Source organism: Mycteria americana, chromosome 3 (assembly GCF_035582795.1).
Source record: "Mycteria americana isolate JAX WOST 10 ecotype Jacksonville Zoo and Gardens chromosome 3, USCA_MyAme_1.0, whole genome shotgun sequence".
NCBI classification, from domain to species: domain Eukaryota; kingdom Metazoa; phylum Chordata; class Aves; order Ciconiiformes; family Ciconiidae; genus Mycteria; species Mycteria americana.
Window position 1 is genome coordinate 66212071 of NC_134367.1, and position 20627 is coordinate 66232697.

The following is a 20627-nucleotide window of genomic DNA, read 5'->3' on the forward strand; positions in this document are numbered from 1 at the left end:
TAGGGTAATGCAGAAGCAAGTCTGGGCAGTGGGTGAGAGCTTGCTGACAGCAGCTCTGCCACCCTGTTTATGATCTTTCCAGGTGTAGGTAGGGTTTGGGGTTTATTTGTAGGGGTTTCACTTTTCTTTTTTTTTAAGGATGGGCATGTCTATGTGTCTCAGCACAGTTAAAGGTAACCAGATGGAAGTTACAAGAGTGAGCCAGAGTTTATCTGAGGTTGGTGGAGAGTACCCTTCACCCAACCCACAGTAGCAAAGCTGAGCTTGCAGAGATTTCAGAAGCTGAATGTTTACTTGTGGGGCCAGCAGTCTTGTACCATCCAGTTAACTTTGACAAAGTGAATTAACGTAGGAGGCATCCACACACGCGGATGGGAGAGGATATGTGCTCTATGAGCCTGCTTTGCCTACGCTGTGTTTCATCTTTTTGCCAGCTTAACGAAGGGGCAAAATCTTGACATAATCGTAAACTCTTGACTATCTGAAAGTAGGGATGGCCTTTATAAGGCTCATCAAAAAAAAGGACCTCGGTGTCTGTTTCAGATAGTTAGGCACAACCAGAATGTAAACAGTAATAATAACAAGAGTGTTCATGTATGACACATTAGGATACAATTAGGATGCACAGCCAAATGACTTAATCTTCTATGAAGATACTTTTATTGGGAGCCCATTAAAAAGCTGCTATAAATTCATTCTTTTGGCTGAACTGGCATAAGCACCTCAAAACATAGCAACAGCTTTCCAGTTTCTTGAGTGTTAGGCTTTTGGGCTCATCTTTCTGAAACACTTAGCAGTTTCCTCTCTTCCAGTCATTTTATGTTATTTTCTTTGGGGGGGGGGAGGGATTTTTTGGTGTGCTAATACTGCAACAGTGAAGGTCTTCCCTGAGGCTGGTTTTATTTTGTGGACATCTGAAACATTTGGGATCAGATTACATACTGGCAAGTAGGACAATGGCATTGCCATAATGAGCTGGAGGCTAATTTATAGGCTTTGCAGATGTGAATGCATTAGCATGCAAATCATGAGCAGCCTCTGCCTATAAATAAAAGAACTTACCTTGCCAAGAGATGGCTGTCCCAAAAATATAATGAGTATTATAAATTATAGGCAGGTGTCAGATTTCAGCTTCCTTTGTATTCTTGTTTGTGCTTCTCTAAGGGAGCATTTAAAGATAAAATGTATAATACAATGCATGGCACAGGCAGTTACAATCTTTGCTGCCCAGTGCTATTATTACCTTTTGCCAACTGCCACTCCTTCATTTGTTAGAAAAAGAGCTATTCAGACTTGTCAGCAACTTTGAATAATATGTGACTACATGGTAGTACTCTGAAAAGGAAGGATGAACTGTGCTTAGTGCACTTAACTGTGGCTTAGGAGAAATTTTCTGTTCACAGTTCTGCCTCAGACATAGCTCTTCCTCAGACTTTGTGTGTGGCCTTGGGCAAATCATTTAAGCAGTCCATGCCATCATTTCTTTAGCTAAGAAATCAGCAAAATTGAAGTTTGTTTTATCTGTGTTTTCTGTTTAGATAGTGTTTTGGGGTAAAGCCTGTCTTTACTGTCTATCTGTAGAGGGCTGTATATGTTGGCACATGCTGGGCACTCCTGGCAGCAGAAATAACAGCAGAAATAGCTTCTGAAGTTACAACTTCAGAAGATATTTAGGAAATAGCTCAAATCCTATGGGAGCAAAAATCTAAGTTTTTTTTTCTTTTGGAACTTGATGAGAAGAACTTAATGAGACTGCACTTACTGATGTGATTGGCTCTATCGAGCCATGAACACATGCAACGCTGATGTCTCTATGACTTTGCCAGCTTCCTGCCACTCCCTACTTCCCCAAAACACCTTTTAATGACAGAAGAGCAGAAGCAGCAAAACTGAGGAATTCCTAAAAATTTTCTCAAAACACAAACTCCTTGTGGAGGAGAGAATCCCAGAGTATCACCTTCCTCCCCTAAGGGAAAAGCTCTGCAGTGAGCTCACAGAGAACCACAAAACTGTTAACTTTTGCTGCTCATAGGGCTACTCATTTCTTCCTAAAGTCATATTTTTTTGAGGTTCATTCCAGTGGAAGAAAAATCCTCCTGAAAGTGAAATAGGCCTGCTGGAGAGAAGGCTCACTGACAGCTTTGCTTATTTTATGGACATGTTACATCAAGCTAAGCCTTTGCCATCTGCTCTGTCCCTGATTGTAAATGGAAAAAAACCCCAACCAAACAAAAAGAACAAATCACAAGAGCATCAAGGAGATAAAAGTGATTTAAGTGCCTGTATATGCTCTGCCAACAATGCAGCTTGCACTGAAGATGTTCGTTCTCATGATTCAGACACAAATCATGAGGAAAACAGTTCACACACGACACAGTAAATTTCCTGCTGAGCTGGAGTTTTCTTGAAGCAAACCTCACTCCACAAGAGGGTTCAACTGTACTTATATGAAATTATGTGAGCTTTATGTAAAGACTGTCCTTAAATATTTTTTATATTGTTTGCAGCTCAGGCAGTAAGGCACAATGGGGTGTGAATTATTTAAGCAATAATGCCATGGTGGAGGAATGCGTGAGGTAATAAATAGCTTTTGTAGGTAACTGAACACCACAGCAAGGCTGTGAGATATCTGAGAAGCACAGAAGGCATTCATTGAAAATATGTCCCAGCACCATGTTCAACAAGAAAAAAGTTAAACAAACACAAGTGTGAAGATTGTGGTTTTCTGGCCATGTGAGGATTTGGGAAATCTATGCAGCTAGTCTGTTAGAGAAAGACCATCAGAAAGCATCGAGGTGAATAGATTAATGGAGCAAATAATTAGGAGGGGGAAAAAAAGTGATGAGATTCAGCACACGCAGGTGTCAATACAGATGCATCATCCATGGCAAGCTTGCATTTTGCACTCAGTGATAAATCCTCCTATCGACATGCAGCTTGTTATACGGTATTCTTGCTGCATTGTTAATCACAAAGACAAAAGACATGAACCATCCATACCACATAATATAAATCACTGTAATGCCCATTTAAGGCTTTTCCCTTAAGAAATGAAATTATCATCTAATGTGTTGTATTCATCTGTGGAATGCAAATTCCTGTAGAACTGGATTCATTGTGAGCATAATGGGGAAAGATCATTAATGAAAAGATTAACAAGCAGTATATCTGTTCCTTGAATTTCTCTTTAAGTTAATTAAGTTAATAAAATTTAATTATCATCCAGACATTTGATTTTCTCTTAGGATTATGAAACTAGAGACTCTAAATTGTGGTATATATATATGCTTCAGCATAAAAAAATACAGGCCTACCTCTTTTGCTGGTGTAACTCTACTGGACCATCTTCTGTGACTTTGAAGGACCTGTGTGAGCTCACAGTCTTGCAAATACCTACAGTGGCTAACCTCTATTTACAGCAACAGCCTTTGAGAACGAAGGCAAAGAATACAGGAATTGCTGCTGCCCGCCTCAGAGGGAAGAGTGCATGCACATACACTGAAGCATCCAGCAACTGCAAGAAATATGTGAGGTATGTTAACTTGTGTTATTGGGAAGGATTGTGGTAACTACAGGACTTGCTCCCACTGCTGAAGGGAAATCCTATAACAGCGATTGACCCCTGCTGCAGGAAGGTATGTCTTCATTCAGTGCCCAATAACAGTAAATTAGTTTACAACATTTTGCACAAGGCTGAATGGAAACAAATGGAACCTGGCAGCTTAATTAAAGAAAAAAAGAAAAGAGAGACAATTATTTATTTTTCATATACCTTGTATTTATATATCTGTAGGTAACATGAAGAAATCCTCTTATTCTGATATCTGCATTGCTATTCATTAATGAGTCAATGATGCTCTGCTCTTCTGCACCATAAAGATCAGCTTACTCTTGACATGAGCAACTATTGGACTAATTTGTTCCTGAATGAAGAAATTATTCAAGTTAGAAACTTGGTATTTAAGAAGATAATGTTTTCATCTTCCACACAGCTCAGAAAAGGCACAGTAAATTAAATGAAAAATATTCTCATTACTAATGACATGTGACCGTATGAAATAACTATTGTATCTGTAATATATATATCATTTATAAAGTTGGCTGGCATTACAGGTGGGACTACCTTAAGGTTACCCGGCAACTGCCACAGTACAATCTCATTTTCACTCACTTTTGCTTCACTAACTGGGGCTGAAATCTTCCATCTGGATGGGAGCAGGGGTGACTGCTTTGCATTTTGATCAGATTACTTTCACTATTTCTAGACAAAAGAGAGAAGAGAATGTTTTGCCAATGTTAATACAATCTGATAACCCTTCTTTGAGAAGATGTACTGTCCCTGTTTGTTGTCATGAAGAATTAAAATAAAATGTATGAGTGGCTTATGTATCAGGGTTATGCTTTTTGCTGCATTTTTGAAAACCTGTCCAAATCTCTCCAAATTTCAGAAAATCAGTCTACACATGTTCAGTAAGGCCACTAGATTTTACCAGCTAAAATCTCTGAAGAGTCTTTTTATAGTTATAAGCTAATACTCTACACTGTAAGGGGCTAAACAAAAGTTTTCCTGTATTTGTAAACCTGCACACCTGTAAGCAGTCATTAGCATGTGGCGCAGGAGCTGAGAGCAAGCGGACTTGCTTATCTTGTATCGTAATGGTGTCCGTGTAACTTGGTAGTGCCCAACCTAAACGTAAATCGGTTACTCATGTCCTAAATGGAGAGTACTGCAGTAACACATAGCTAAATCCAAGTTACTCTAACCTAGTTCAGAACTGTCCCACATACAGGAATATGTCATCTAACTCTGAAGGCCTACAAAGAGATAGATTTCATTTTTTTAAAATAAAAAAGACCTAAACAGAAAGGCTGACTGAGGGAAGGCATTGGCAAGGGGCAAGGTAGGCTGATGCTTGTACAAGGCGAACTATGACTGGCCTGGGAAGAAGTGTGGGACAGGAAAGCAGTGAGAATAGCTGAAAGCACCTGAAGAAAGAGAGATGTGATGAAGCACAGAGGAGCTAGGGCAGAACTGGGCAGAGTGAACAAGGAGGCTGGGACTGGGAGGAGTCATGAAGCTGGATGAGCATCTACACTTTATCACAATACACAAGCTGCATCTCAATGTTCTTTTAATAAATGTGCTTTTGTGCACATTCTAACAAAACATGAGAATATGCCAGACAGAATAGCAAAGACAGATGAAAAAGAGAAGAGGACAGAGTCATCAACTCTTGTAAACCAGCTGTCAGGAAATCATAGCAATATTAATTCAGAATATCTTTAATTCAAGCTAAACATCAAATATTATTGTACACATCTGAACATTCATTGGTGTTTAAATTTCACACAGAAGAACTTCTGTGTTAAAATCTAATGTCTTTTTGTAAAATATGCTGTATACACAAAATTATTCTGAGAAATTAAGTACCTGAAAAGGCAAGTACCTTATTCTCCAATAAAAGAGCGATCTTCTTCAGTTCAGTGGTCTGGCTTCTTATTATTCCTATCTCCCTGTTCCTGTACAGGCCCAGAAAAAATAAATAAATGGGCAAACCAGTGCAGCTACTGTGCAGCAATCCAAGCTCTTACAGATCAAAGGAGAGAAAGAGCACATTGCAAAAGTAAAGGGCTATGATAGAAAAGCCCTTCTCTTTTCATATCAGTGAGACTTGAAATCAGACAGTTCTGCTGGTTGCGATTGGCGCAACATAATGTGAGGGAAAAGAGTTGCATAGGTCCAATCATGTACCGCTGAAATCAGTGAGGCTTACAGTAGTACTGAAAGCAAGGCTTTTGCGAGGTATAAGATCAAGCCAACTATTAAGCCAACATTCAGACTGTATCCTTATAAATAGTTATTGTCCTTTAAAGGACCATCCTTCTAATAATCTCTCATTTTCATCTTTTTTCTTTCTGCTTAGGCTATAGTATACCGTAGATAGCAAGGAATACAATCTAATAGAAACCAGATGAATCTGTAGCCTTAGTTATTAGATCCCTTTTTCCTCAAGGTTTTTCATTTGTAGATTGAGTATATTTGATCTGGAAGCTACTGAATTCCAAACACAGAACTCTGCAATGCCATTCTTTGAAATCCCTTTTCAAAATAGGTGTTGAGAAACACTGTGTCTTTCTGCTAGATTTTCCATTTAATGTAAGAGCAATTTCCAAAAGCCTTAAAAAACATACAGACATAAAAAACAGTGCTCTCCCTCAAGCCGACAAGGCTGTGTGCTTGTGTGCCTATTGCTGTAATAAGAGCTTTTGTGTGGTTCAATATCCACTTAGCATTGGATTTTCAGATCATGACTTAGAGGCAATTACTGTCTACTCTTAGAAAGCTGGAAGCTGAATGCTATATTCCCTCTGATTAAATTTCCAGAAAGTATATGCCAATAACAATCTGAGCATCGATTTCACATTGATTAATACTAGTAGTGAAATATAAAAGGGCATCACTCAATATGCAAGTTCATCGGTCAGCTTATAGCAAACTGCTGTCTTGAAGAACATCCCAAGAAAAACCTCCAAGCACGTGACTATACCACAGGTCTACTTACACGTCAACTTTACTGTTAATTTGCAATTTAAGTGTCAAATCCAGGAACTCGGTCCTGTGCCCAGTCAGATGGCAGAGAGAGATGTATAAGTAATTGATAGTCTCCTAATTCATGTTGGAAGTATTGAACATGCTCTGTCTTTGAGATGATGAGAAGTAGTGTCTGCAGGGACAAGAACATATGGGGAGTAACAGATCCGTACATACTTTGGAAGAGCTTTTGGAGTCCAGGGCTTACCTTTCTTCAAATAAGTTCCTACTTATTATTGTGCAGAAAAAAGCATACTAAATAGGAACCAAACTATGTTCTGGAACTAACTTGCTCTCTTAATTCAGGACATTTTATCTTTTAAATCTTCTAAGTTGGTCTTGAAAGTTGGCAAAATAAGCACCATTGACTAACAGAGTCAAACCACATCTCAGAGAGTTCAGGGGCAGCATGGAGAAGAAAAGGGAGACATTTTCTCATGTTTAGTCTTTATATGTGAATATTATATGAATGCATAAAAAGAAGGCTTTGACTTGAATTTTGCCACTATTGCATTGTAAAACTGACAACATTCCCCTGAAACCAGGGAATTCATTTCAGATTGATCTATCTGTGACAGAACAGAATCTGTAGATTAACACTATTAAATAAACTTATATCTAACCTGTCCCTTTGTCCTTCTCTTTACTTTGTGCTACACTTAACAAATTTAGGGAATCTGTCACAGGGGAGTCATACATTAAAATTTGAAATAGTGGCATGAAAATCTATTTATCTATTTTAAAAAGAGCATATTAGGTTGAAAACTCACACAATTTCAGCTTTTCTAGGAATATTTCTAGTACTTCAACCCATTTATCTACATGCTTAACACCAAACAGGGTATGCAAATCACAATCCATTTCCTGGCCAGCAGAGATGTAGTTAGGTCTTGCCGACCTTTCTTGACTTCGCATCTCAAGCATCTGACAGCTGTAGATGTCACGATGTCCTTGTTTCCTCATAATAAGAGACATCTTTTTCTCAGTCAAAGGCCACAACAGATTTCAAAGCAGTTTATGGCCCCAAATATGTATAATGCATTTGTAACTTTGAGTGACCTACATTTCATACAGCTATATGACAAGTTATCAGTTCAGTCTCTTTCTAGACACAGCTTCAGAGAGTTTGGTTTTGCCCATCGTGCATATTCCAAATACATGATGGCTAGATGGTACAATCCTGACTTTAGTATTCAAGCCTATGAATGTACTGCTGTTACACTTTTAAGCTCTCTTTCCATAGATTAAGACTATGGGAATCCTCTGGATTACAGAGAGAAAGGTGGAACACAGTGAGTCCTCTGAAGTTTAGCTGTCTGGCCAGCTTGGAACTCTTGTGATATCAAGTTTAACCCCACAGGTACTTGTAATTTCCTTTCCCCTTGAAGCCTTTTCAGTAGAGTCTGATGGAAGAAAGAGAGCTTTTATAGTTCAAATCTTCATGCTGCCTTTTCCCGTGTATTCACTTGTCTTTCCAAACTCTCATATTTCAGGGTAGAGCAGAACTCAAAATGGTACAGAGAAGGGCAATCAGTATGACCAAAGATCATATATGAAGATTAAATAGAATAGTCCACTGTAGACTGAAATAAGAACAGCTGAGGGAGGACACGCTCAGTGCATAAGGAATCATGAATGGTGGGGAGAATGTGAACAGGGAAAGCTTATGCAGCATTTCTTGCAGTAAAAAAGCTAGGTAGCATTAAAAACCTAAGCAAAAAGAAGGTAAAACTGTACGAAAAAAGTATTTTCTTTTGTTTGTGTGCAACTCAGCTGTGGAACTTGCTGCCACAGGATGACTGTGAAGGTCAAAAGCATAAAAAGGTTCAAAAGGAATTAGATACATTCACAAAAAAAAAAATCTGTCAGGTATTACTGAATATATAAAGATAAAACCACTGTCTCAGGAAGTACCTAGTCTGCAAATTAATAGAAACTGTGACAGTTTACCAGAGGAAGGGGCACTATACTCTTTCTACACTTTCTTTAAGAATCCCCAACTAACTTTTGTCAGAAATAAGCTACTGGGTAAAAAGGACCTTGGTCTGAACTAGAATAGCTGTTCCACGTTCCTGATACCCTCTTCAATTGTCTTTGCAATTCTGCAGGGAGATGAGAAGATTATGGTAGATTGAAGGCAGTTAAGGGGATTTTTGCTTTTCCTCTGGCTTTGCAGAAAGTATGTCTCAGCAGGGCCAGAGAGTCTTGTCTCTTATTTCTATCCTGCCATGGATCTCAAGACTTTACTTTTGCTTCAACTGTTCTTTACAGAATAAACTATATAAGGTTATGTTGAACAGACAGTCCTGAATATATGCTAGCTATATTCACAGCTCCCACTCCAAAGGGTTTTTCTCCCTAACTCTGTAATCCCTGCACTCAGCAGCACTCAAAGCACTGCTTTGCAGTGCTTTGCCTTTGTTCAGCAAGGCTATGCTGTGGAGGGTGCAGAAAACAGCACCTGCTCAGGAACGACTTCACTGAGCACTCAGCTAGCCTCTGGTAATCTCACTGTGTAATCAGGCAAACAATGACAGATGCCACCCTATTATCAATGATGTGGTTACAGTCTAGACAACCAAAACTGAAAACAAACCCCGACAAGGGTCTTGCTTGTCCGAGTCTTGCTGCCCTCTGGGAGAGGGAAGAAAGGGTACCTTCCACTGGTATCAGGTGTCACGAAGGTGCTGGTGAGCCCACGTCCCAGCTACAGCCCCCTTCACTTCAAGTTTTTTGAGCAATTTGTCCTACATAAGGGGAGTCACATGCACAGAGCTTCCTGAGGAAAACCGAGCCCAACCTTCTTTTGCAAGTCTGGGTAGTCCAGTCATGGGGGTGCTTCCGGGAAAAGAGTAATTTTGAAAAATCTGGCTAAGCACCATTTTTGAACCATGAAACCAGGTGTTTTTCCTGTCATTAGAGGGTATTTCTTAGTATCTTGTAATTAAACTGGATGTTCTCAGGGACACAGCCCATCTCTTTGGTCCACATCGTCCAGTGTCTGCAGTGTACAATCAGAACTTGACCAAGCATATTGTTAAAATGGCCAAAGCACAGGTAATACGAGTGATAATGACTAATAGCAAATATATGTGATTCTCTCACAGTCTAACACGCCTTTGTCTCATAATTTTTCACTGTACATTTGGTTCTTTTTTAGGATCTGAAAGATGAGAGTGACAGGGCAGGTGTGTGCATGGGCAATATGGCTATATGCTATGGGAAGAGATTTAAACTAGCACCACGTTGCCCTCCTTGGCTACTAGAAGGAGCAGAGCCATAGTAGCATGGAGATCCCTGAAGGCAAGCATATACTACTCCTTAACTCTGCTTACTAGCTGAGACAGAGAATGGTGCTAATACAGCTCTATTACTCTGGGTATCTTGAGTAGATTGGCTTTGCTTACACACTTCTTGGCTGTGCTCAGAGCTGTGGATGTATCCTGGGATATAATCTGCAAAAGATCAGTAGTACTGCTGGATGACAGTCCCAAAAGCACGCTGCATATCTGCCACTGCATCCTGCAGATACCAGATCTGCATAGGATCTTTCTGAATTCCAGTTAGACAAGGCTTGAGCTGTGCAGGGGATCATCACAGCTGGGTCCTCTACCACTGTAGAAGGCTGCTGGCCTTCAACAGCCAGGACAAGGCAAGGAGGACTTAAGAGCTGTAAGCGTGACCACAGAAAGCTTAGTTGTCTCTTCGTGGCAGAAGATAGGAGGTTTCTTCGCCATCATCCCCGCTCTGTACCTGGACTTCCAGATTTTGGGACATTCTAGGCCACTTGCCTTGAAGGGGAGCCCAAAGCACATGATTAAATGTGACCTCCTCCCTGTGCAAAGCGACTGACTTCCAGCAGGACATGGTTACTGTGTATTTATGTGCTTACTATAGACAACAGAGACAAGGATTGATGGACTCTTGTTCATTTGGAGATGAAGGGCCTCACATGAAAAGCATCAGCAAGCTGACTCATGGTACTCTTGACATACATTTGCCTGGGAAGATTCATCATGGCTTACTTGTTTTTCCATCTGCATAATCTTATAGGCAGACCTTAAGATGCTCTAGAGAGCCTGAACATGACCTTTGTTTCTCTCACTCTGCTGATATAACTACTGGGAAAAAGTGTTTAGCAGCACAGAATCCATTTTGCTTGAAGACATTGGACAGTGAGTGAAACACAAATAAACGCAAATCTTGATTCAGGGACATCAGCATCTATGAAAACACTGTAGCTCTGGTGAAGATTTCATCTGCAAAGGGCTTCCTGTAGAGACCACAGAGAAATTAACTAGTGAGTTGATTATGCATATAGCTAGAAAATAATCTAAAATTAAAAATTAATTCAGTTTCATCAGTAGCTTCCTGAAAATAAGCAATTAATTCTTTACTATGAATACATATTTGTCTTTTAGCATTCCACAGGTCCAAATGATCTCTGGTACATTGTTTCTATGTTAAAAATATCTCCAACGCCATCACAGTCCTTTGTTGTTTTCTCCCCAAGGAAAAAAAAAAAAATCAAAGGCTTGAAAAGACAGAAACCAACACCTATGCTTATTTCCACTAAACACATCACAGAATAAAGAGGAAGCACATAGGTGGGGAACAACTCATCATCACTTCAGTCTGAGCCTTGACTTACAGCATCATAGTTCACTGACAACCCTGGCCACTAGCTATTACCAGTTTTTCATTGCAAGGAAGATGGTGGAGCATGGTCAGAGATAAGAAACTTTGGGAAACTACTTCCAGTTTTTTAGAGGTTGGTTTATGCCCTGGAATCTGAAGCATAATGGTCTTTCTTTCAGAGCTTTTTCTTTTTTAATCCTTAGTATTGTAGCTCTAGGCATTCCCTATCCATCTCCAAACCTTTCTGGCATCATTCTAAATCCTTTTCTTCACAGACGAGTTTTACACTCTGGCCTTAAAATGCAACTATGGATTATGCATTCATTATACTTGCGAACACAAGCAGGATCAGCCCTTGTAAGTATTTGGATAAGGGACAGCCTTTGAAAGCCCAATATCCTATGGGAAATGCTATGGCTGATTCAGCAGGTGCCAATATTCTGTCTGGTAATTCGCAACTGGTACTCTTCCAATTAGCAGTAGGAGACATAACCGCTAATACCGCCAGCTGCTACCTGGACTGCCTTTCTTATCTGTCATCTTTTTCTTTTCCTATCCTGTTTGTCCTCTTGTATCTTTTGAGAGATATTCTGCAACAAGACGACGACATTAAAACATTCAATTAATGTTAACTGATGCAGTCGCAAAAAGGGCAAGTAGCCTATCCTAGAAATAACGCAGGGAAACAACAAACTGAAAAAGGCAGGAGTTTTGCTGGGTAGAAAGCATTCAGGGTGTGAGGAAGAAGGTCTGAGTTAGCAGAGTGGCTGTTCTCTCTCCTGGGGGCTGGCTCGTTGGGGGGACACAGGGGTACGCATGCTTCCCAAGGCACAGGTGAGTAGGTCGAGTCGTGACCTTCAGCACATGCCAGCTGGGAAGAAAGGTGTCGATCCTGCAGGGCACACTGCCATTTATTTGATCCCACTAATTTCAGAGCATGACCAGCCCCTGCACAGGTGTCGGAGTGCAGGCCCGACTCCTTGCGTCCCGCCTAGCGTGGCTCCGCAGCGGGAGAGAGGCGCTGCCCCGCAGCAGGGCTGGGCGAATGGCGTGGCTGGGGAGCACGAACCCAGCCCCGCAGGCCTAGGCCGCGCTCAGCAGCGGGGCGGTGTGGGGAGGCCGGACGAGCCCAGGAGCAGACCCCCGCCTCGGCCCTGCGAAGCCCAGAAAGCGCCTCTCAGCCCCAGACGCGGGCACGCCGCCCGGCTGGAGCCGCTGAGCCAGGCAGCCACCAAGCCCACCCCTCCCGCTTCCTGGGGCGGGCAGGCAGGGGCTGCCGGCGCCCGCCGCCCGCCGGCCAGGCCGCCGGTCGTCATGGCAACCGGCCAGGCCGCAGGCCGCCCGCGCCGCCTTCCTCCCCCGGGGGCGGCTGCCGCCGCGGGGTCCGGGTCCGGCGGCGCCGTCCCTCGCTCCGCTCTCTGGGCCCTCCACGGTCGGCGGCAGCCGCCGTCGCCCGCCGCCCCCGGCGCCGCGAAGGGACTCCCTGCGCTCCCGGGACGGGGGGAGGCTGCAACCGCTGGGCTGTGCCCGCGGCGGGCGGGGCCAGGCCCGGCCCCAGCCCGGCTGCGCCACCGGGGCCTGCCGGGGTGGGAGAGGAGGAGGAGGAGGAGGGACTCCGCAGCGGCAACAACTGACGTGTCCCCGCCATGGAGCTCGGCGTGATTCATCAGCGGCGGCGGGGCGGCAGCGGGGTGCCGCGCACCGTCCCCGCGTAGGCACGGCCGCGGCGGGGGCAGCCCCAGCACCGCTCTGCCGCCCGCACCGCCCTCCTCCTCGCCGCTTGCTCCTCTGCCCCTGCGGCTATTCGAGGATCCCGGGGGAGGCAAGATGGAAGAAATCCTGCGAAAGCTGCAGAAGGAGGCGTCGGGGAGCAAGCACAGGGCCATCAAGGAGAGCTGCACCTGGGCCATCGGTAAGGGGCGGGGGGCCGGGCTGACCCCGCCGCGGCCGGGCTGCCCGCGGGGGAGCGGAGCGGGGCCCGGCCCTGCCCGTAGCGGTGCGGGGCAGGAGCCTCCGACGGGGAGGTTTTGTAACGGCGGGGGCAGGGAGACCTCAACAAACTTGTTCGGCGCTGGGCGCTGAGCTTCCAGCGGGTGCGGAGGGACCGGAGCGCCTCAGGCGGTTCAAAATGCCCGGGAGCTCCGCGCTGCTGGAAGGGGCTGTGGCACCTGCTGGCGGTCCCGGAGAGCAGCCGTGTCCCTCGCCACCCCCGCCGCCGGGTCTGCTTCGTGGGTCTTGCGAGGCAGATACGGGTATCAGTAGCTAGCAGTTTCTGTGTGTTTTGGGGGGGACACGGACGTCTTTTCTCTAAAAGCTTCCCCCCCCCCCCCCCCCCCCCCCCCCGGCCCCCGTAAAAAACCTCCAGTACAGTTTTACTGCTGGCTTGCATGCAGACATCTATTTTAAAAGCTGGATTTTTTTTTTACTGGATTCAGTGAGTTTTTTTATCTGCTGTATAATGGAAATAATGATCAATAAAGCGAGTTCTTCTTTAAGGGAATATGAGCTTAGGTAAATTTCAGCATCCACCCATTTTCAGAGATCGGCTGTGACTTGAAGTGCTTTTGATGCTAACTACCTGGAGCACTAGTCGGCAAGACCCTTAACTTATATCAGCATAACTGCAATACTTAAAATTGCTTTAAATTTTTATTTTTCATCCATACATAGTTACAGCAATCCGTGGTAGTTCATACCTGTTGCTGTTTTATTATTGGCCTTTCAGCTTGATGTTCCATGGACTGGTTCATTAATTGCATGTTATCTTGCACAGCAGCCATGCTAATATCCTCGATACTGTTCCAGTTTTATTATATGTGCTGCTGAAGTGCTGATACGTGAAAGGGAGTTCACTGAGGAAAAGATGGTACTTGGTGCCTTCTCATTGGGCACCCAGTGTCCTGATAGATTCACGTAAATCTTTGGAGACTTGGAGCAGCAGCGATTGTTGTTCTGTCAGCTGGAGTAGGTATAAACTTTAGGATCATATAAACTTTAGGATCAGAGATTGTAGCCAGATGTATTGCTATGGTTGAACTCAGAAGTTTCTTTTAGAAGCCCTATTGTTTCCTTTGGTTATACAGAAACCTTGGATTCTCCTGATGCTGCTATCAAGATACCTCCATATCAGCTAAGGTAAGAACATTTGATGTTGAATTCTGTGCAGCTGTGAGTATTTGTAAAATTGAAGTAAAAATTTGAATTAAAAGTGAGGTAGACAGAGGAAGGGGCTGAATCTATGTGATTTCTTTAGTTTGTAGATATGCGTATCTAGGCTGGTAGTAGTGGATAATTTGCTGATGAGCCCTTAGCCTCTAGCCATGAATGAAATGTAAAGAAACATGTAAAAATGGACAGGAGTATGTATAATGGTGATACTCAGTTAGAAAGGAGGGCTGTCTTATGGTCTAAAGAGTTTTTCTTCTAAATTACAGCCTTCAGTATAAGTGATGATGCTTCTCAGTGTTCTCAGTGTGTCTTCTTTTAAATCTAGATCAGTTTTTGTTTAATGAAAATAAATACTCTAGAAACTGAAAGCTTATATCATCATATAGCTAGGACAGTGGCTGGGAACTAAAATAATACAGTTTCTATGCCTACTTCCTCCTTTAGCCTGCTAGATTATCTTGAGTAAGCCTTCTCCCTTCTTCCTGCCTCTGTTTGTACACCTATAAAATGGGGGAGGTGGCACTGCCCCCATTTGTAGAGCTATTTAAGATCTCATTTTGGAAATTCTGATTGCTATGGAGAAAGTAAATAGGGAAAATTATTCACTGTCCCTTCTGATAGAACCACTAGGAAGCGTCAAAACAAACTAGCGAGTGCAGTGTTCAAAACAGGAGGATACTACTTCACATAGCTTATAGTTAACATGTGAAATGCTTAGACTTGCCTTATTAGAGAATGTAATGGATGCTAAAAGTTTGCATGGGTTCAAAAAGCACCTCAACAAATCCATGCAAGAAATTGATTGAGGTCTATCAGATGCAAAGGTACCCCTTCTTACCCAGAAGTACTTTAGTCAGAGATGGTTGGGTTTATAAAAGGGTATGGAGAAGTGTTGCTATGAATTTGGCCTGTCCTGTAGTCCTCCTGGATATCCATTATTAGCTGCTGACAGAGGTGACACTTTTTTACCATAATATTACTCTCCTCGGAGTATTTTTATCACCTCATTACTCCCCAGTGCTCCTTTCAGATATGCTTGGTGCAGCTTTGTGCAAGGAAGATTAGGGATTGAAGAGCTAGTTATTCCAGAGCAGTCACCAAATAGGGAAGGAGCAAGAGCAGTTCTTTTGCTGCTCTAAACTCCTGTCAGCTGCAGTCCACAAGGGGCCTCAAGTCAATGGGGAATGGATGAAGCACAGGTCTGACATGACCAGTGCCAGACGCGTGCATTTCCAACACGGGTTAGGCAGCTGAGAACAGCTGGATGAGTAATTCCCAGTAGCTCCATTAGAATTAGATTATATTTACTTGGCACTGTGGTTGGAGAAAGCTTGGCTCTTTATCTTCCCATTTATCACCTTTCATCTTTAATACAGTGTATGGTCTTTCTGTTTTTAAGTACCATTCTCATTCCCTATGAATTAGTTAGCTAGCTGTTAGCACATTTCTTCCTTTTTCACTTGCCTACTGCCTCTTTACAGATATGCCTACCGTTTTTTCTTCTTCCTCCAATGTTCTTAATGTTGCATTTGTTTAGTTGGGGTTTTTTTTCCACTGTAAATCCTAATCTTTTTAAATAAAGCTAATACCTTCACAGGTGTAACTATGATGAAGTAAGCTCTTAATGTTAGACTTGTCAGTAACAATGCACTCAATATTACTGGATGTTTCTCAATATTACTGGATGTTTTACAAAATGAAGGGTGCACTAGAGAATTTGAATAAAAGCTTTGGTTGTGGGGTCCTTGGTATGGTTCTGCTGCACAACCTCAGACAGTGTGGGAGATGTTGCTGTCACCGGTACTCTGAGCTTACTCTTCATTCTCTGCTAACAAGCTACTGCCAGACTCCAGATCAGCACACTGGGCCACATCTTGGGCTGAAGTTTGCCTGCGTGGTGTGCAAATTAGATAAAAGTTCACCTTTGCTTGGTATTTGTTAAAGCACAGCACTGTGATGGCTTGGTTCCTAACACTGTAAAAGAATAGCCTTGAAAATAGCACAATGGCAATGACCAGAAATACAGCCAAGATGGGTGCAGGATGGAGAATCCTGACCATGTCCCTTTCCTGCTTTCATCTGGATCAGGTGCAGATTGCATCATCTGCTGTAACATAGATCAGTCACTGGCTGCTCATCCCCTTTGAATCTGCCATTCACGCTTTCTGCTGTAGTATTTTTGTGTGTAGTAGCAGTGCCTGGAGATATGGTCTGTAATAGTCCGTGATACTAGAGTTAGAGTGAAGGTATGTATCATCTTTCCACCAAGTGACCCTAGTCCACAGCCCAGATCTGAGATCCATAGTGGTAACATACAGAAAGTGTTAAAGGGAGTCTGCCAACTAGTTCAGGAGAAAAATATATATTTATGAGGTCTCTTCCACGAGCAGCAGTTGAATGAGTATTGAGCCTAGTGCATGGCAGGGAAAATGTTCCAACTTATTTAGTAGGAAAGTTTGGTGCATCCTTAGAATACTGAATACAAGGAAAGTATATCAGTGCTTCTTTGCAGTATATTTGGGGAAGTTAATGATCTAGGGCACATCTATACTGCATAAGAATGGGGGACAGAGATTCATGACCTACCGTGTCCCATTGAGATAGATGCTGGCTCGGTTTCAGAAATAGTGAATCTAGTAAGTACCCCAATCACTATTGTTTCAGTTTCTCCACAAAGCAGCATCTGGCTTCCACTAGCAAGTTGTGCTGGTGTTATTGCTGTTTAACGGGAAGGCCATGCCCTTACTTAAGTCCTTCTTTTCCTTCTGGAACTGAAGAATGAAGTCTGCTCATGAGAACGACAAGGTGTAAACTGCATACTCCCTTTTTTCCCCCCCTTAAAAAGTAAAAGGCTATTTGCTGGTTTTGAAACCACAGTTTTAAATGAGTAGACGTTCTTCATAATGTTTTCTTTTAAGACAGTGATCCTAGCATGAGAACGGGGAGGGCAAGTTATCTCTTTGCATTTCCTTACACTATGACTAGTTGAGTTCAGGGTTCTTTACATGTGTTATGTCAGCTACATACTTATCTCCACCATACTGTTGGGGTATATTACTTCTATGTTCTGGCTTGCTCCTGACCTATCCATAGCTTTCTCTCTTGTGTTGGGCTTCTGTTACTGAACACCAGGCAGGCCACATGATAGTTTCCTCAAGTCTGTGCAATTAGTTAGGGGGTTCAGCTGTAGCATTTGTATGGGAGCTGTTTCCAGCACTTGTCTGCTAGCCGTTTAGATAGCATGTGCCTGCTATGTTTGGGAGTGCAGTGACTGGACATTCAGCCTGGAATGTCATTCTTTAGTTTGATAGAGATCTGTTGGGTATATCGTCAGGGAGCTAAATGAGACTATTTTGCTGTTCAGCTTCCTTTGATGTTAATTGGACTTATGAATCCAAATCCCAGTTAATGACCTTGCATATTAATTCTAGTGAGGGGCATTATTTAAATGTCTCGCTTCCTAAAGAAATACGAATCTCCCACAAATATGGAGTTTCCCACAGAGTCCTGTCAGCTCTGCCTTAAGATAGGAATATGTGTGTGCTTTTTCAGTACTTTAACTTGTGATCAGAGTATTGAGCAAGGGTATGAAATAGTAAAGAAGATTAAAGTGGACGAGGGTGGAAATGACCTTAAGTCAATTCAAAGCTTTGCCATAGACATCCTGCGAATTCTTGAGAAGGGAGGGTCACGTAACCCATTGGTAACTGGTCTGTTGTTGCTTGTCTAGTCCGATAAAGTTTGTCTCTGATGAACAGGTGTTGTGAAGATTGGGTATGTACTAAGTGCTTAAGGAGGCTGGATGGATGACTTATAAATAATGAATTAGATAAAAGGAATTGATGTGCTGGTGTTTTAATTGGTGAGTTGATCACATGGAAAATAGCTGAGCTTAATATTGTCTGCCAGCAAACAGTTGTTTGCTACTAAGTTGGGCCACATTCACTTCAGTATTTTCAAGATGACAAATTCTGCCCTAAGGCCAACCACCTACACTGAGTCTCTGTTCTTCGCTAATTCCTGGCCAGTTTCTCCATTGTGATTTTAGGGGCTGAAATATGATCCATAAAAGGTAACTGAACAGACACAAGAAAATGAGCCTTGAAAAAGAATGTTTGATCAGAGCAGTTTAATACTCATGAGGATTATCTACATAGCAGAGAATAAAATAAGAGGCTAGACAGCGCTTGCCAGTCACATACCACTTTGAAAAAACTTGGGTTTACCAGAGTTTCTTGGAATGCTTTATGTAGTTAAGTCATACCTTGTAGGTTATGTAAAACTTAGTGGCTTTCTATCAGCATGGACTTGGTGCTGCAAAGTGGGGTTTGGTTGGGACTTCTGAGGGAGGCTGTGGCTTGCTCGGTAGTTTAGCTGTTGTGTTTTGGTGTTGCTGTCCTCACTGGAACCTGGAATCTTACATACAGAACTTCTTACCATGTCCCTGCCATTCTTCATTAGGAATATTTTTTAGTATCCTAAGGAGATTTTTCTCATAGTTCTAAGACCTTTCCTGTAATTTTCAGGTCTTACTACTACCCTGTCATTACTTTTCTTTTCTTCTGACCAGAACAATGGCAAAATATATAATTTTTTTGCCCTTTTGTCAGTGTAGCAGAGCATCACTGCAGACTTGAGTTTGAGCTGTTCTGTGGAGTTTGTGTGGCTGTTGACTCTTTACTCCCAGAGAAATGTGGCTGAGTGCAGAAGAAGATGCATAGGCAAGACTCTCAAACTAGCATGAACAGCAATTTATACTATTAAAGTTTCCCCTGTGGACTTTAAAGTAATGGCCATGAGACATGTTGATGAGTGAGGTGTTCTGGCATAGTACCTGATGTAATTTTGCATTCCTTCAAAGAAGAACCAGAAAGTTTTTCCAAATGCTTACTTATCTCTTCAGCATATCTGTATACTGCACATCTCTGTACCTAAAAGTTGCAGAAAGTAGTTGAAATCAAATGGAGGTACAGGCTCAGGCCTTCAGGGCACCAATTCTGGGTGCCTAATCAGAGAGATACAGGTCCTGACTTTCAGAGGTGCTGAGCGTTTCCAAGTCCTGTTTGTGTTGGTAGCAGTTCCTATGTTCATTACTGCAAAAGCTTGCATCCCTCTGGTATTTCACATTGGCCTTTCAAAAATAGTATTTCTGGAGATTATAGCTGGAAAGTCAGAAGTCAGTGGTGAGCAGGGGCCTCTAATAACCAGCTTATGTCCAGTTCTGTCTCTCCTGTTTGTGTCCCAGTACTATTAATCTTGGTGCTAGTTTTTGAGAGCAATTTGTGAACTTTGGGGAGCCAGTGCAATGAAGAGCAGTCAGGATCAGAAATAAGCCTTAAACTTAGCTGAACTCTGAAATATCTATCCTCCTTGCATTTTTTTTTCCATAGTCATGGGAATTTGGGGGTGAAATTGGTAGTCCTACTCTGCTATTTATGTTTGCGTCTCTAGCTTTGCGTCTGACATACTTCTTGAAGTAGCTGCAGCTTACAAACTCTTAAATAAAACAACATGCTCACTCATTTTAGCTTACATGTGCTCAGCAAATAATAAGAGTAGTAAGTGTGGTGTGATCATCACCAAACATCCAGTGCCATAGAGACTTCCAATCCACTTAGCTTTGCAGATAATTCATCCCCTTCAAGAATCTTGAGGCTTGGGATGAGTTTTGGCCTCCTCATTGTGAAGAAATATTTGTGGTTTCATAATTTCATTCTTCTCCCATCTACTCTCTTTTGTTCATAATTTCTGTTAGTTTCTTTCTACTGAGAGAGAGTGGATAGGGAAGCTGATATATATATCACCTCCCTATATACATATATATATATATATATATATATATATACACAGAGACACACACACATATATGTGTGTGTGTGTATATATATGTGTGTGTGTGTGTATATGTGTGTATATATATATATATGTATGGAGGTGATTCTCCCCCTCTACTGTGCTCTCATGAGACCCCACCTGGAATACTGCATTCAGCTCTGGGGCCCCCAACATAAGAAGGGCATGGACCTGTTGGAGCGAGTCCAGAGGAAGGCCACAAAGATGATCAGAGGGCTGGAGCACCTCTCCCGTGAAGACACGCTGACAGAGTTGGGGTTGTTCAGCCTGGAGAAGAGATGGCTCCAGGGAGACCTTACAGCAGCCTTCCAGTACCTGAAGAGGGCCTACAAGAAAGCTGGAGAGGTACTTTTCATAAGGGCATGTAGTGATAGGA

General features: G+C 42.6%; 1 protein-coding gene across 5 annotated transcripts in view; it reads left to right on the top strand.

Annotated features, from left to right (window-relative positions):
* Positions 1 to 12601: 12601 nt before the first annotated feature.
* The window catches only part of ARFGEF3 (ARFGEF family member 3), a 98522-nt gene continuing 90496 nt past the window's right edge, over positions 12602 to 20627 (top strand). For 3 of the 5 annotated variants that reach the window (XM_075498823.1, XM_075498824.1, XM_075498825.1), the window contains exons 1-2: positions 12603 to 13142; positions 14314 to 14365. In XM_075498823.1, the coding sequence (XP_075354938.1) occupies positions 13058 to 13142; positions 14314 to 14365 (137 nt within the window). In that variant the 5' untranslated portion in view covers positions 12603 to 13057. Of the gene's footprint in view, positions 13143 to 14313; positions 14366 to 20627 lie in introns of all 5 variants that reach the window. The other 2 variants (XM_075498826.1, XM_075498821.1) reach the window with 1 other exon arrangement.